We start from the raw sequence: 17,667 nt of genomic DNA, 5'->3' as shown, positions 1-17,667 counted from the left end.
TCATTTTGGACGTGGCTCCAGGTAGCCAGGACTAGCGAAGGAAGTGAATGTCGCCGCCTCCATTGGCGAGATTGACACCTCGCTGGCCCTGTTGCCTGGTATGGATTTAAAGGGGAACCCCTATGCCGAAAAAACGGCATGGGGGTCCCCCCAAAGTCCATAGCAGACCCTTATCGGAGCACGCAGCCCGTCCGGTCAGGAAAGGGGATGGGGACGAGCGAGCGTGCTCCCCCCCCGAGCCGTACCAGGCTGCGTGCCCACAACATGGGGACAAGGTGCTTTGGGGAAGGGGGGGCCCTGCGCCCCCCCCCACCCCAAAGCACCTCGTCCCCATGTTGATGAGGACAAGGGCCTCTTCCCGACAACCCTGGCCGTTGGTTGTCAGGGTCTGTGGGCGGGGGGCTTATAGGACTCTGGGAGCCCCCTTTAATAAGGAGGCCCCCCACCCTATGTGAATGAGTATGGGGTACGATGTACCCCTACCCATTCACATGGTGAAAAACAAAAAGTGTAAATAAAAAAAAACCACAAAAGTTTAAATAATTTATTAGACAGCTCCGGTGGTCTTCTCTTCCGTCTCGGAGGGCTTCTCGCCGGACTCCTCCGCTATCTTCTGCTAGCTCTCTTACTAGCGGAGGAGCCCGGCTTTCTTCTTCGTTGTCACCGCCGCCATCCGGGGGTCTAGTGTCTCAGCTGTCCAGATTCTCCTTCCCGATTGGCTGAGACACAGCAGTGACGCTATTGGATCCCGCTGCTGTCAAAGTCAGCTAAACTCCAGACACAAAGAATTTTCACAATCCCAAAAAGGTCTCTCCAGTCCAATTTCATATTTGTTTTAATCAAGAAAACAGGTTATTCTTGTGACCTGTTATCAGGGCTGCTATTGCAGGGACTTCCTGGAGTGAGCAATACCCCTGTGCCATGGCCTCATTGAAGCAGCACTAGGTGTCACACCCTTGCATCACCACTACACATTAATATGTGTTATTCATGGGTATGTACAGCTGCTGTTTACCATTCATAACATGCCTAGTTTCTTGATTCATCTAGGGGTTAGACAAACCCCACACCTCAATTTGCATCTAGTTTCCTCCCTTGCAACACCCATGCACTGCTAATGGTTGCTAAAGTTAATAACGGAACATCAAGAAACATAGTACCAGCATAACTTATTTTGTACCTTACAGTGGCAAAGGCACAATAATCACTCCCAAAGCCTGGTGATGAAGTGATGGATTCAGCCATATGTCACAAATGGAAAATTATTGAGTGGAAATTAGATACTTGGAAAATGCTCAGAGTTCAGCTTTAAACCCTTAATGGTTGTTCATTAGGGAAAAATTAGACGTGAAAGAATTCTTGAAAGCATTAAAAATCAGCTTACCTTAGCATTGACGTGTCCCTGGTCGCAGGCTCTTGCCACATTATAAACATACTGACGACAAGCAGTCAGACGTGTGTACATGTCAGCCATCTTTCCCTGCATCAGCTGCCAAACAAAAATGTTTTTGACATATTTAGAGTTACTCCAAAAATGGGATGATTAACCAGCAAACTATTACCCCATTTTGATCACATCTAGTATGATACCATATCTTGCCTACAAGTCCATTCTAAAGTAACCCAAATATATTTTACCACAATTCAATTCAATGATTGAAGTTTTAACTGTAACCTTTAGAAAACAGCAACTGTTTCTTGACAAATAAGACTATGAAACTATGCAGATGATGTCCGATGTCCCACCTATCTGTTTAGGACACAAGAAAATCACTGGCACATACGGTATATACATCTCATCAGCATAAAAGGACAGTGTAGCCAGCTGCTCACCATTATCCATGTTTTTCTAATTTTGTCACACTAGATCCTGATCCAATAAGTTTATTCGACTCTCCATACAGCAAGAGCTGGTTTCACTAGAAAGTGACCATAGGTCAAACTAGTAGACACCTGCCCATGCTCAACCACACAAACTGACACAAGTACAAACACAGATCTTGGGAGGAATGGGACTTTAGAGGTGCTTATTACTACAAACACATGTCACACAGTAAATGTGTAAAAAATATTAAATTTTATTAAATAGAAATAACATTGATAAAAATCACTATATACAACACATATAATCCACCCCTATACACAAAGTAGTTGTGATGATATGTGCCAGTTTAGTAACATATCAAAGTTGCAAAATTGTGCTTAGGTATTAAAATGGTTTTAAAAGGCAGAAGGTTTTTATGTATTCTATGCATTAACAAAAACCCTTCTGTGTACAGCAGCCCCCTCCCCCTTAATACTTACATGAGCCCCATCTTTATCCAGCAATGTTGCACGAGGGTCTCAGCTGTCCGGGACTCTTTCTCATTGGCTGAGACAGCAGCGGGCGCCATTGGTTCACGCTGCTGTCAAAGTCAGTGAGCCAATAAAGGAGTGAGAGGGGGCGGCTGAATGGACACACTGAGCAGCGGCTCAGTTCGGGTGCCCCCATAACTAGCTGCTTGCTGTGCAGGCCAGGGGGGGAACCCGAGAGGAGGAGGAACTGGGCTGCTCTGTGCAAAACTGTTGCACAGACCAGGTAAGTTTGACATGTTATTGATAAAAAATAAAAACACACAACAAACACACAAAAACTCTAAATATCACTTTCGTTTTACCCTTAGGCCTCATGCACACGGACGTTTTTACAGCCGCTTTTTTGAGCTTTTTTTGCAGCTTAAAAAGGCCTGTCCATGTTAGTCTATGGCTTCATGCCCACCTAGGCGTTTTTGAGCTGCAAATGGCATAGGCGTTTTTAAGCTGTAAAAAAAACCCAGGACCAGTGCGTTCCGTGGCGTGGAGCTAGAGCTGTAAAAACGCGAATCGCGGGAAAACGCGCAAAAACGCGCAACATATTTTCTTTGTTTTCTGAGTCCTATAGCCAAGAGATGTGTTTCTTAAAAACAGCTACTTAACGCTAACGTTAAAAAAGCGCAAAAACGCGCAAAAACGCCAATGCAAAACGCTGTAAAAATCAAGTTTTTAACGACGATTTTTCCAGGCGTCGGAGCTAGCTTTGCAGCCAGTTTTTTAAAACGTCCGTGTGCATGAGCACTTAGGAGTGAAGGGGGTTAGGATAACAATACATATTTTTTTGGGTTAAAACCAGGCTCTTTTAGCAATATTATCTTGCAAAATTACTGTATAGAGCAGGGGTCTCCAAACTTTCAAAACAAAGGGCCAGTTTACTGGCCTTCAAACTTTAGGGAGGCTGGACTATAGTCAGTAGGAGTAGAAAATGCCCTGGTCAATGCCATAGGTTTTGGCATCAGTGGGGGGAATCGTGCCCCATCATTGGTGTCAGTGGGAGGAATAGTGGCCTATAATTGGTGTCAATGAAGAATTAGTTCCCCAATTTTTAGATCAGTGGAAGGAATAGTATCACATTGCTGGTGTCAGTGGGAGGAATAATGCCCCATCTTTGGAGTCAATTTAAGCAAAAGTGCCTTAAGGGCCTGATAAAGGCAAGCAAAGGGCCACATCCGGCCCACAGGACACAGTTTGGAGACCACTGGTATAGAATATGCCATCCCTTCAAAGTGCATTGTGCATGTGCCAGTGACCTCACCAGCAGCAAAAATAGACAATATCTATTCTGTGTACATTGAGGACATATATTTCTCGTACCGACAGGGAAGCTTTATTATAAGCCTACCAGTAGGTACAAATCACTGGTACAATCAAGTAGTGTTTACTACTACTTCAACTAATGACATACAGTATGCAGATCATAGGTCTGCTGGGAAGGAGGAACAGGGCTTACAACATAGTAGTTAAATATGCTCTTAGGGCATTCTGGTGCACCCAAAGCCCACAACTGGTTGAAGGACATTATGTCAGGATAGAATTATAGGAGCTTCTACCTGAATTTGTAGGCTCCAGGGCAGTCACTATTATTTTTTCAATATTTCGTGGTCATGGACCTGGAAAAAGCCATTAAAAAGCTCCTGACCTGCATAATTGTTCAAGGTAAAATGATCTCAGCCTCAGAGATTGTATCCTTATGCGCATTCACACGAGCAGAATGTCCGACAGAAAAAGTCAGACGGGAGCTTTACATCGTATATTCCGATCGTGTGTATGCCCCATCTGACTTTTTACTTAGAAAATTCTGACGGACCTAGAAATGGAACATGTTCTAAATATTTCCGATGGAACCAATTTGTATCGGGAAAACCGCTCGTCTGTATGCTGTTTCGACAGACCAAAAAAAGGACGCATGCTCTGAAGCAAGTACGAGACAGAGGCTATTGAACTTCTTTTCTAGTCCCATTGTACGTGCTGTACGTCACCGTGTTCTTGATGGTCGGACTTTGGTATGATCGTGTGTACGCAAGACAGTTGCGCCGGAATTCCATCCGAAAAACAGAGTTACATAGTTAGTAAAGTTGAATAAAGACATCAGTCCATCCAGTTCAACCTGAGCGAGTGTGGGTGTGTGTCTAAAATGATCCCTATTTATTTAAAGGTACCAATATAGTGCCATCAATTTATGCAGCGCTCCACACATACGTCACACACCCATATCAGTCCCTACCCTCAAGGAGCCCACAATCCAAGGTCTCCAACTCACATTCATATATTATGGCCAATTATTTTTTTGTACAGAAGCCAATTAACCTACCAGCATGTCTTTGGAGTGTGGGAGGAAACCGGATGCAGGCACAGGGAGAATATGCAAACTCCAGGCAAGTAGTGTTGTGGTTGGGATTCCAATCAGCGACTTTTTACTGCTAGGCGAGAGTGATGACCACTACACCACTGTACCCCCCTAAGCCCTAAAACATTCAGAGTTTATTCCGACAGGAAAACCGTCATGTGTACAGGGCATTAGGGTTTGATTTACTAAAGGCAAATAGGTTGTTCACACTTTGCAAAGGAATTTTTCCAAGAGCTTAGCTAGTGTGATTAAATTTCACTTTGCAAAGAATGCCCAATCTTGTGCAAAGAAAATAAACATTTTTTGCTTGCACATGATAGGATGATGGGAGTCAGCAGGGCTTCACCTCATTCATTAACCACTTTCAGACCGGACCATTTTGCTGGCTTAAGACCAGACCACTTTTTGCGATTCGGCACTGCGTCGCTTTAACTGACAATTGCGCGGTCGTGCGATGTGGCTCCCAAACAAAATTGACATCCTTTTTTTTTCCCACAAATAGAGCTTTCTTTTGGTGGTATTTGATCACCCCTGCGTTATTTTTTGCGCTATAAACAAAAATAGAGAGACAATTTTGAAAAAAAAAAACCACATTATTTTTTACTTTTTGTTATAATAAATATCCCCCAAAAATATATTTAAAAAAAACATTTTTTCCTCAGTTTATGCCGATACGTATTCTTCTACATATTTTTGGTAAAAAAAAATAAAATAAAAAAATTAAAAAATTAAAAATCGCAATAAGCGATTGACTGTTTTGCACAAAAGTTATAGCGTTTACAAAATAGGGGATAGTTTTATGGCATTTTTTATTAATAATTTTTTTTTTTACTAGTAATGGCGGCGATCAGCGATTTTTATTGTGACTGCGACATTATGGCGGACAAATCGGACATTTTTGGGACCATTGCCATTTATACAGCAATCACTGCTATACAAATGCAGTGATTCCTGTGTAAATGAAACTGGCAGTGAAGGGGTTAACCAGTGGGTGGCAGTGTAGGGGTTAAGTGTTCCTAGGGGCGTGTTATTAACTGTGGGGGCCTGGCTTTGTTTTAGTGAACACTGATCTCTGCTCCAATCACATGGAGCAGGGATCAGCATCACTTGCTGCTAGGCAGAACGGGGAGATGCTGTTTACAACGGCATCTCCTCGTTCAGCCGCCCCTTGAGACGATCGCGGGTATGCCCGTGGCGATCGAGTCCGCGGGGCCCGCGACCAGACTCACGGGGGTCCCGACCGGCATTTAAAACTGGACGTACCTGTACGCCAATATGGCTGCCCGTGCCATTCTGCCTACGTACATCGGCGTGCGCCGGTCGGGAAGTGGTTAAAGTGATTATAAAGTCTTGTATTTTTTCTATTAAAATAACAAACATGTTATACTTACCTGCTCTGTGCAGATGGATTTGCACAGAGCAGCCCGAGTCCTCCTCTTCTCAGGTTCCTCTTCTGTGCTCCTGGCTCCTCCCTCCTGTTGAGCCAAGCCACAGCTCCATGTGTTCATTCAGACACATAGCTGCGGTTCGGCCCCATTCCCTCTCTCACCTGATTGGCTAACTGTCTTTGATTAACAGCAGCGGAAGAGTGGCCAAGACACTCTGAGATCCTCTTTTTCTCTTCTGACCGAATCATCTTGAAACTCTTAAAGTGTTACTAAACCCAGAACCCGGCATTCACTATATCTGATCTCCCACACTACACAGAACATGAAAATGAAATTGTGTTAGTAAACTGCTAAACACCTTTTCTCAGCAGTATATAGCAGTCTTGTGACTTCTATCAGTTCTTGATTAAAGCTTGTAGGAGGAGTTTTCATACTGCACTGAGCTGTCCTATCAGGAATCAGGACCCCTGACCTGTCTGGACAGCGGTTATTGGCCCTGTGCTGATCACATGCACTCAGCCAGGAAAAAAAAAATCTCTGCCAATACACACCAAACTCAGCATACAGGATCCACAGTGAGTATAACAAGCATGCTTTAGTAACACTTTAAGGAGTTTAGAAGACAGTAAAGCTCTACACTTCCTCCTTGTTCCTAGAATTTTCTTAGATTTATGCTGATCAATGTCCCTTGGCCGCTGACAGAATCTCCTTTTAAACAGCCAAAATGAAATTTGCAACACTGATAAACGTCACAGAAATGTCTATTTTGGCTTATCAGTTAAAACCTGAACATTCTGCAACACATTTTAAGAATCAATACTAGATGTATTTTAAAGCTTCAATTATTTAACGTCATTTGCGTCCCTTAACCAGCCTCATTTTGAGATTTTGGTGTTTACATGTTTAAAACAGGTCTTTTTGTTAGAAAATTACCTAGAACCCCCAAACATTATATATTGTTTTTTTTTCTAACACCCTAGAGAATAAAATGGCGGTCATTGCAATATTTTTTTTCACACCATATTTGCGCAGCGGTCTTACAAGAGCACTTTTTTTTTTTAAACAAAATTCACTTTTTTGAATAAAAAAATAAGACAACAGTAAAATTAGCCCAATTCTTCTTTTTTACATTGTGAAAGATAATGTTACGCAAAGTAAATTGATACCCAACATTCCTCATGGAATGACAGCAAACTTTTACTCTTAAAAATCTCCATAGGCGACGTTTAAAAAATTCTACAGGTTGCAAGTTTCTTCTTTACAGAGAAGGTCTAGGGCTAGAATTATTGCTCTCGCTCTACTGATCGCGGTGATACCTCACATGTGTGGTTTGAACACCATTTTCATATGCGGGAGCTACTCACGTATGCGTTCGCTTTTGCATGTGAGCTCTGCGGGAAGGGGTGCCTTTAAAACATTTTTTTTAGTATTATTAATTTTTACACTGTTAAGAAAAAAAGAAAAAAGAAGACACTTTTATTCCTATTACAAGGAATGTAAACATCCCTTGTAATAGAAAAATGCATGACTCTTAAATATGAGATGTGGGGTCAAAAAATCCTCAGATCTCATATTTAGACTAAAATGCAATAATAATTTAAAAAAAAATTGTAATTTAAAAAAAATGGCCCCTTAAGAGCTGTGGGCGGAAGTGACGTATTGACGTCGCTTCCGCCCAGCAATTGTATGGAGACAGGTGGGGGTCATCTTCCCCTCACTCGTCTCCATACCTGACAGGAGACAGAACACGATCGCCTCCGCCGCTGCCGACAGCTCCGAAGGGACCGGATCATGGCGGGAGAGGTGGGGACCCTCTCCCGCCACTGATAAAAGTAATCTTGTGGCGAGTCCACCGCAGAGACCTCTTTTATCTTTCAGCGGACAGCCCGCTGAAGAAGGGGATACCGGGGTTATGGCTGCTAGCTGCTGCCATAACAACAATATCCTCCGTTAAACAACCACCGTAAAACTGCGGCGGGTGGTCCATAAGTGGTTAACTAGATTCCAGATTTTAAATATGTTCCTTTCACAGAATTTGCATGTTAAACTGAAATTCAGAGAAGACCTTGGAAGAACCATAACAGATATCTTATTGGAATCCTTGATAAAGAAATCAGAGGTACATATAGACTGACTGACTCTAATCAAAATGGAATATGATAGGCTGGCCTGACCCAAAGGAATACAGATTTAGTATGTTAATTTAGCGGCCTATCCAACAGATCTAAGGAACATCAACACATAGCAATGAATGGAGGCCATAACTTACTGATATTACACTCATTTCAATAATGTTGTTATACTCATATTCTATCCATGATATAAACTTTAAACGGGTTTTATAAGAAATAATTTTCTGAGATATGTTGCATTTTTCCATTTGGTCAAGATTCTTCCATAGAGCTCCCTTTAGTAGCACATTTACATTTCTCTATATTTATTTCCAAGTTCCACTTTGAATAGATTTTTTTTAATTCTGCTTGGTCCAGAGGCATTATCTTGAATACTGTGTATACTACATCTGGATGGCAACCTTTTTTTTTCTACCATAAATTTCTGCAATGTGGTAAAGAAAATTTGCGTTGAAAAGAAGTGCTGCAATAATAGCTGAAATTATAAACTCAATGAAAATACACTATGCTTTACCTTCAAAGTGATTTGTAAATTGCATACAGTAGGGGCATATTTATGAAACCCTAAATTATTAATTCACCAAAATGTTCAGAATCAATCACTGTAAAAGGCATGCACCAGGAAGATTAATCTGTATCCATCATTCACGTCTTTAAAAATATGTCCCGATATTCCTCCAGCCGCTCTGTGGTGCACTACTGCTACCTGTAAAGATTAGTGCTTGGCTCTAAACAAGTCAGACATTAGAGGCATTCATGAAAATAAGGCAGTGGTTAAGCAATAACAAGGTGGTTTTACCTGGAAATATCCAATTTTTTGACCGAAGGCTTCTCTTGTGTGCAGATAGGGGAATGCATGATCCATAACAGCCTGCATGATGCTAGATGAATACAGATAAAAAATAAATATATTTATATACACACACATATACATACATACATACATACATACATACACACACACACACTCTTCAAAAGGCCACAAAATCCATTGTGTTCACAGTACATCTTCTGTGCATGATGCTGCTAATATAAAATTATTTCCAAGCAAACTTAATAGAGATAAGGGTTTCATTTAGTGGCATATGATTTCTCTGAGGTTTAAAAACAGTATGAATAATGCTGCCCCTGATATAGCTTATTACACGGTCATCAATAGACTGTGTTACGATTACAAGGTCTAATAAAATCAGGGAAAATATGAACAGGATACTCCAGCCCTCGTCACCATATAATATGCCATCAATACATATTTAGACCCATCAACACCCATCTAAGATGACAAGCATTATACTGCATATCAATATTACCCTAGTGGGCCTGCGCTGAGAATGACTCTCTCAAGATCCAACCCACTCATCAGTACGTAGACTCCCTTTCCAATGTGTCCAAGCATGTTCTTTTCTGAAAAAAAATAAATAAATAAAAATAACCAAAATTAAGAAAAAAAAAAAAAAAAAAAGTAGTGGTTTGAAATACCCATCAATTTCTGCCAGACAGGGAGATGACACATGAAGCTGAGTAGTTGGTAGTAGCTACTAAAACTAAATCTGTTGGATTTCTTCTAAAAATAAATAAAAATGTAAGCTGGTCTACTGGGTCAATGCAAAATATCCTTTACTATTTATACTTGAATTTGTGGAGCAAGTTAAGGACATGCTGGGACTTGCATTACACATTGTATATTATTAAAAAATATATATTTTATTTTTAGATAATCATACAAATTAAAACAAACATTCTTCAAAACAAGAAAAAACATTTTCCTATGGTGCATATTATGGTACATTCAAAAAAGGTTATGCTCTTTTTTTTTTTTTTAATCAGATTTTTTTTTATTGGTAAAACATAGGAAGAGAAAAGCTCTTCCATTAAACAAAAACATACATCAAATAGCATTGTAAAGGACATATTATCTAGATGTACAGCCGATCGGATTTGCTTCTACTGCATCATTATTTTATGTGAAATTACAGTCAATTTAAAGTGGTTGTAAACCCATTTTTATAACTTTATACTACAGGTAAGCCTATATTAAGGCTTACCTGTAGCTACCCTGGATACCTCCTAAACCTGTACTCTTTAGGAGATATCCCCCTATGCCTGCATGTTTTTTTAAGGGTTTACAACCACTTGAAGAAGACAAATCTCTACATATATATACCCGTGTCTACCATTTTGTATATTTCCTTTTTTTGTAAAACGTGCCCTTTTAGTGTTCTGTACCCCTACTCCACTCCTAAAAAGGACAATTGGTCGTTGTAGAGGTGGGGGGGGGGGGGGGGGGGATTTCCAGTGTCCTTCCATTAACTATCTTATATAAAGTAAACCATATAACTCGTCACTGCAGAGCAAGACATCTTCTCACCAGGAATATTGTTTCAAAGTGATCCCCATTCTGAGTCTCTATGTCACAATCTCATCCTTTACCCACCTAGTATAAACAGCCTCCTTCCTCATAAGAGGTGGTGGGCGACTATGTCCTGCCACCAAGTACTATGTTCTTGACCAATTGGAAGGGGGCTAAACCAGGTACCTCCAACCAAGGAGCCCATATTTTTTCCAATTTTGTTGGGCTACCTCTGTGTTGGTATGTCAACTTCTCCCTCAATAGGGTGTCGTTCATGGCATTAACCCATTCCGTGTGTGTTGGCGACGACACCGAAAGCCATTTTCTAGCGATAAGTTTTCTAGCAATAAACAAGACTGACAATGACTATGTAGGTGTGTGGCGTGCAGCTTGGGGTCAACTGCAAATGTAAGATTCCATATTTTATTAGAGTTAATTACTTCAGACTAGTACCTTTGCAGTTTCAGGCACTTCCACAGCATGTGGATAAGGGTACCGTTATCTACCCTGCAACGAGGGCAAAAAGGGTCATCTCTTCTGTGCCATTTGTGTAGTTTATATGGGGTACGGTATGTTCGGTGTAGAATGAATAATTGTGTGAGTTTTTGGGAAGAGGAAAGGGACACCTTGGGTACATTCTCCATTATAGCAGACCATTCCTCGTCTGTTATGTGACCTATATCTTCTCCCCAGCTTGTCCTGCATTTTAATGTCATAGCCTTGGATACCTGAGATATTAGGAAGTCATATATAGATGATATCTGTCCTTTCCTAGACGTTGATGTGACTAGTTATGTGAGCACCGAGGGTCCAGTTAATTCCCATGTGGACAGTACAGCTTGTGCTAAAATGGCATGTCTAAGTTGTAGGTATTGAAAAAAAACAATACATTTGGTAGACCATATTCCTCCCTCAGGGATTGAAAATCCCATAGAAGTCCGCCTCGGTAGTATAGCTGCGGGACGTATAACACCCCCCCCCCCGCTTCTAGACCACGCAGAAAAGCCTTGCAATTTACAGAATTCTGGAAAGTTGCTATTGTTCCAGATAAGAGACCATTCAGAGTATCCTTCATATTGAAAGTGGTGTTATGCCTTGTTCCATATTTTATCTATAAGCACCATAGTTTGGTATTCAGGTATTTTTCGGAGTTCTCCCGCTTCTATGCACGCCACAAGGCCTTCGCTTGAAAGTAGTAAAGTGCGTATAATATTGCTTGTGGGGGCAGAGGACCCGGGTTGCTCCCATCCCGTTAAGTCCTGCAGTTGAGCCATTGTGAAGTAATAGTATGGGTTCGGGACTGCTAGTCCCCACGTCTCCCCCCCCCCCCCCCCCCCAGTCCTTTGCCTCCTGTAATGCTTCCAATTTAATATGAGCCACTTGTTCCTCCATATCAAGGAGCGGAATATGGTGTTGCATTTTTTGAAAACATGGATAGGAGTCCAGATGGGGGAATTGTGGAGTGCATACAAGAGTTGTGGTCCCCAAACCATTTTTTTTTTTAGATTACATCGACCCGCTACCAAGAGGGGAAGTTTAATCCAACTAGCTGTTTTTTCCTGGAATTTTTGAATCAGAGGATTTACATTAAGTTTAACATATAGTTTTAGGTTGGGATGAATAACTATGCCTAAATACCGGAATGTATCTGCCACCCTGATCTGGTCCGCTGCTGAGGGAAGAGGCGATACAAGGGGATCAAATGGTAACAGTGTGGATTTGTCCCAGTTTATTTTGAACCCCGAGAAGGATCCAAATTTACTGATTAACTCACTGAGATTTGTTAAAGAGGCAGATGTGTCGCCCAAAAAAATTAGCGTGTCGTCTGGGGGCTACTTTATCTTCCAAATCTTTCCTTTTAAACTCACATATAGCCGGGTTCCCCCTGATAGCAGCGGCTAGAGGCTCTATGGCCAGAGCAAAGAGCAAACAAGGGAGACAATGTGTTAATTCTAATGCAAGCTTTTGGTGCCCTATATAATAGTTTAAGCAAAGAAATAAATGTCACCCCCAAGTTGAATTTCTTTAGCACCCTGCAAAGGTAATTCCATTCTACACCATCAAATGCCTTAGTGACACCTAGTGAAAGGTTAGCTCTTTGACCTTGATTATCTGTTGGAATCTGCATATTTAGATATCATTTGTGAAGATTGTGCTCTGAGGACCTGTTAGGTATAAATCCTGATTGATCTGGGTGCACTATTTTTGTCATTACCTTGGACAACCGTGTAGTGATCAATTTTAGATCGTTATTTAAAAGCGATATGGGCCTGTATGACTCAGGTTGGTCCGGATCCTTCCTGGGCTTCAACAGGACCACTACCACTGCCTCGTACATGGAGTCTGGTAAGGAGTCATTAACATGTGCTTCCTTGATGGTATGAAGCAATTCTGCTAGGAGTATGCCTCCAAATTTTTTGTACATCTCAATTAATCTATTACCCCACCTATTTTCACATATTGCCCTGGTTGCCCCACCCATCAAAACTTTACGCATGAGTAAGATATGCCAATCCTACTGCACGCTATAAATATTAGGAAAAGAGCATTTAAAATGTATGCTCACTGGACAAGAGACGCTTGAGAGGGGACATGATAGCGATTTACAAATACTTCAATGGTGATCCCAGCATAGGAAAAAAAAAAACTATACAGTCTCAGGGCGTGTAAGAGGACACAGAGCCACACAATGAGATTAAAGGAGAAGGGGCTTAACCTTAAGCTGCGCAGGTTTTTTTTCAATTTTAGGGTGGTAAGGATGTGGAACGCTCTTCCACAATTGGTGGCGTCTGCAGGGAGTATTGATATTTTTATCTCTTGGACACGCACCTTAAAGAACACAACATACAGGGATATGGGAAATTAGCGACACTGACAAGTGCACCTACACAAGCTGAACTAGATGGACTATTGTCTTTATTCCACCTTACCTACTATGCAACTGTGTAAAAAAATTAAAATAAAATTAAAGTGGTTCTAAAGGCAGAAGGTTTTTTTTTTATCTTATTGCATTCTATTCTTCCCTTCGCTGTGTGCAGCAGCCCCCTAATACTTATCTGAGCCCCATCTCAATCCAGGGGCACCTTGGCTGCCCGGGACTCTCCCTCCTGATTGGCTGAGACACGGCAGTGGGCACCATTTGATCCACTGCTGCCGAAGTCCGTGAGCCAGTGAGGAGACAGAGGGGCAGGGCCAAGCTGCGGCTTTGTGTCGGAATCTTTCAGGGATTTCAGTACAAAGTTGTGTCCACTTGGGTTACCTCTACCCACCTACAACACTTGCACTCTCTATAACCCCTACTTATATAATATCATAATGCAGGGCTCAAAATTTCAAGTCCTGAGCTACTAGCCAGGCCTTAAGGGTTACTCGCCCCCAGTTACCCCACCCAACCCTTACCATGCCCTGCCCCTAAATTATCTCACGAAATTACACTTAAATGTTTTATGCAGAATAAAATTGAGCCGGCCTGATCAGAGAGCAGCGATTGCCCACTTTCTTTTGAATTGTCGAGTGTTCCCGACACTCAACATTACACAGTCCTACCTCCTGGGCTGGTGCCTTTGATGACGTCACATGTCCTGGCATGCGCCGCACCAGGAGGCAGGATTGTGTGACGTTGAGTGACGGGAACACCCAGCAATTCAAAAGAAATCTGTTACAGTGGGCAGTCCCCTCTCTGATGATCTGGCCAGCTTGCCTCTTCCTCTACTCTCTTGCCCTGGCTGGAAGAATGGCTCCCATTCAACCCCACCTGCATTTGAAATTGCTTGCAAAGCCATTCAATTAAATTGGTACTATTATAGTCAAAAGGTGCAACATGGAAGCTGCTCTGATCAATTTCAAAGAAGCAAAGAGTGGAAAGGTGCATATGGGCAATGCACTATACAAAACCATGCAAAAGTTCCTGTTCTTAGAAAAGAGATTTCTTAAAAGTCAGCAGGACAGATGTCCCATTTTAAATGTTTTCTTCCCCCCCTCCTGTCCTGGTGGTGGCTGTAATAGTCTGCATCTCCCATCACTTTTTCTGCCAGTCACAGTGGTTAACAAGGAAAACAAAAAGAGGTTCCTCTACAAGGCTCATTTATAAACAGACATTGCCAATTTGCTCTCTGTTTTACTCAGGTTTTGAAACACACGCACACACCATGGCTAGGCCATTTAGAAATTCAGGCCGCATCGTGCAGCCAACAGAGGTTTCTCTCTGATTAAAGGGGTTCCATAGTCTAAGAGTTTTTTTTTTTTTTTTTATAACCAAAATGCATTCCCTGCATCAACCCCTTGCTGACAGCGCTATAGCCAGTTCTAACATCCTCCCATGATTGCACCTGCAGATTGAGGTAAAGAGCCAATCAGCAGCTCTCTACCATGTATTCAGCTGTGTCCAATCACAGCTGATCATGATGAAAACAGAAGCTGGTTAGAGGAGAAGAGAGCAGATAACTGGCTTTTGTAAAAGGGACATTTACACCGATAATCAGTGTCCTAATTATCAGTGCAGTCCCAACAGTGCTGCCAATCAGTGCAGCCTCATCAGTGAAGGAGAAAAATTACCTGTTTGCAAAATTTTATGACAAAACTATGAAAAAGGTTTGTTTTTTTTTCAAAGTTTTTGGTCTTTTTTATTTAGTAAAAAATAAAAAACCAAGTGGTGATTACATATCACCAAAAGAAAGCTCTATTTGTGTGAAAAAATGATAAAACATTTAGTGTTGTATGACTGCGCCAATTGTCATTTAAACTGTGACAGCACTGGAAGCCGAAAATTGGCTTGGGCAGGAAAGGGGTCAAAGTGCCCAGTAGGTTTCTCCCCGCCCCCCATTTCCTAAACTCTTACTTGCCTCCTCTCACCGATCCGAAACACAAAGCCAGTTGCATTATCTCTCTCCTCTCTTCCTGATCCCACAAGAGTCAAAGGCAGCAGTGGGAGTTACGGACTTGCTTAGGAAGCACTCGTAGGAAGGATTGGGGAGTGCCAGCGGGGGGACTCCAGAAGAGAATGGAATGTAAGCAACCACTGCAAACAGCAAGTACGTATAACATCTTTATTTGAAATAAAAAAAAACACAAATATAATATCCTTTACTATGGCTTTAATGGAGCAGAAATAGCTCCATGTACTGCGGTCACACCACTGCTTTTTGAAAGTCTCTAATAAGCCAGGAAAAAAGGCAGATACATTTAAATGTTCCCTGGTAGAAATACCCATATTTAAAATCGGTGTATAACATGCACTTTTCCCCCCTTAAAATCGGAGAAAATCACATGTGCGTGTTATATGCTGAACAGCTGCCTGGGAGGGGAAGGACGGAACGAGCACCACCGAAATAGACAGAGCCGAATCTCCTGTGTACTCGGCTCTGTTCGCAGTCATGTCCAGTCCCGCCACCTAACATTGATGTCCCACCATTGGACCGGTGCAATGATGGGCACTGATCAGGCTCCAATGATGGGCAATGGCGAGACTGCACTGATCCTTATTTTGCTTCAAAATTCTTTATTTAAAATGTCATTTTTTTCCTGAAACTTCCCTCTTAAAATTAAGGTGCTTGTTATACGCCAATAAATACGGTAACATTTGGTAGAAATAATATTTTCAGAGTGCATCTGTTATTGGACAAAAAGAGTTTTGTCTTTATATACACACACACACACACACACACACACACACACACACACACACACGTTTTTGCTTTTAAAAAATGCTGTAAGTACAAATGAATACCTACCAGAAATCCAATGAGCTCTTTGCTGTAGTAAGCTAACAAGGCTATCTCTGCTGCACTAAAATCTCACGTAGCGCCCAAGTTCTCCACTTCTGGCTTTTAGAACACATCTGCTTTTTCTCTCCGGCTTGCACATATTTGTTGCACCTGAATAACTCCCCTCCTTTAAAACTGCTCTCTTGCCTTTGTTCAAGACTCAAAACAAATACCTGAAGCTTAGTATACATCCAAAAAAAAAAAAAAAAAAAAAATAAAAAAGGCACCCTGATTGTAAAAAAGCCCACACAGTACTCTTTAAAAAGCATTAGGAATATGCCCTGCTTATGCTCTGCTCAGGTGTTTTGTCAGATCAGGTGTTTTTCTCTACTTGCGGCAGGGGGAAATATTTATGTATTGCATCGATCACATGATTCGTTTTATTTTTGTCCAGACATGCATGGTAAATGACCATGTATGGGTCGCTAGACTCTTCTTTTGGAGTGTGTGAGTGAAACTAAGGGTTTTTCCCCAAATTTAAAACACCATTCCTTTGATCAACTCACCCGGAATCTTGCAGTCCTCAAACACCAGTTCACAAGTGTTTGACCCTCTCATGCCTAGTTTGTCAAGTTTCTGGGCTGTGCTAAATCCTGGAGTACCCTACAAAGAAATGAAAGTAATTAAACATGTAGTGAGAAATTATTGGGTCGTCAATTGCTAACCTTCTGATAAGGGGTTCAGCCTGACACCCAACCACTTTTTTACATTTTTTTTATTTTTTTAAAGTAGGGGTCAGCATTGGCAACTACTGTCTTATTCTCACAACAGGTTTCCTTTAACAAATACACAGACACACCAGGAATCCTGTGAAATCCCAGAGAGTATTTAGTAATAATTACAAAATTATTATGGCACACCATGCCGGGAGGCGGCTGACTTTTCCAGAGGATCAGATGGCAAAGGAGAAGAAAAAAAAAAAAAAAAAAAAAAGTACCTTTTCTACAATGAAAGCAGTAATGCCATGTGAGGCTGGTTTAATATTGCTGTCTGTCTTGGCATAGACGATCACCACATCTGCATCCGGCCCGTTTGTAATCCAGAATTTGTTGCCATTAAGGATATAATAGTCACCTAGCAAAATACAAAAATATATTTACAGATCAACTTCTACTAAATTTAATAATTATATATATATATATATATATATATATATATATATATATATATATATATATATATAATATCTTAAACCTTCCAGCTTGGCAGGAAGAGAGAAATATTCCTATCAGGGACACAGGCATCAATAAAACATAAAAAGCTCTACCGCTTCCTCAACACTATTGGAAAAAAAATAGTCCTTATTACCACCTGTGTCCTTGTTGGGGAGATTTCA

At 41.3% G+C, this 17,667-nt stretch overlaps 1 protein-coding gene across 1 annotated transcript in view; it reads right to left on the bottom strand.

Moving 5' to 3' along the window:
- Nucleotides 1-17,667, bottom strand: part of IVD (isovaleryl-CoA dehydrogenase) — a 70,373-nt gene that overhangs the window by 16,270 nt on the left and 36,436 nt on the right. The window contains exons 6-10 of the mRNA XM_077464882.1: nucleotides 17,269-17,405; nucleotides 16,838-16,934; nucleotides 9,530-9,623; nucleotides 9,019-9,100; nucleotides 1,385-1,489 (exon numbers count right to left, since the gene is read on the bottom strand). Of these exons, the coding sequence (XP_077321008.1) occupies nucleotides 1,385-1,489; nucleotides 9,019-9,100; nucleotides 9,530-9,623; nucleotides 16,838-16,934; nucleotides 17,269-17,405 (515 nt within the window). The remainder of the gene's footprint in view (nucleotides 1-1,384; nucleotides 1,490-9,018; nucleotides 9,101-9,529; nucleotides 9,624-16,837; nucleotides 16,935-17,268; nucleotides 17,406-17,667) is intronic.

This window comes from Lithobates pipiens, unplaced genomic scaffold, assembly GCF_037356315.1.
Source record: "Lithobates pipiens isolate NorthernLeopardFrog02 unplaced genomic scaffold, aLitPip1_a1.2 Scaffold_30, whole genome shotgun sequence".
NCBI classification, from domain to species: domain Eukaryota; kingdom Metazoa; phylum Chordata; class Amphibia; order Anura; family Ranidae; genus Lithobates; species Lithobates pipiens.
The sequence above is the reverse complement of the archived record's forward strand: the minus strand, read 5'-3'. Positions and strand labels throughout refer to the sequence as shown.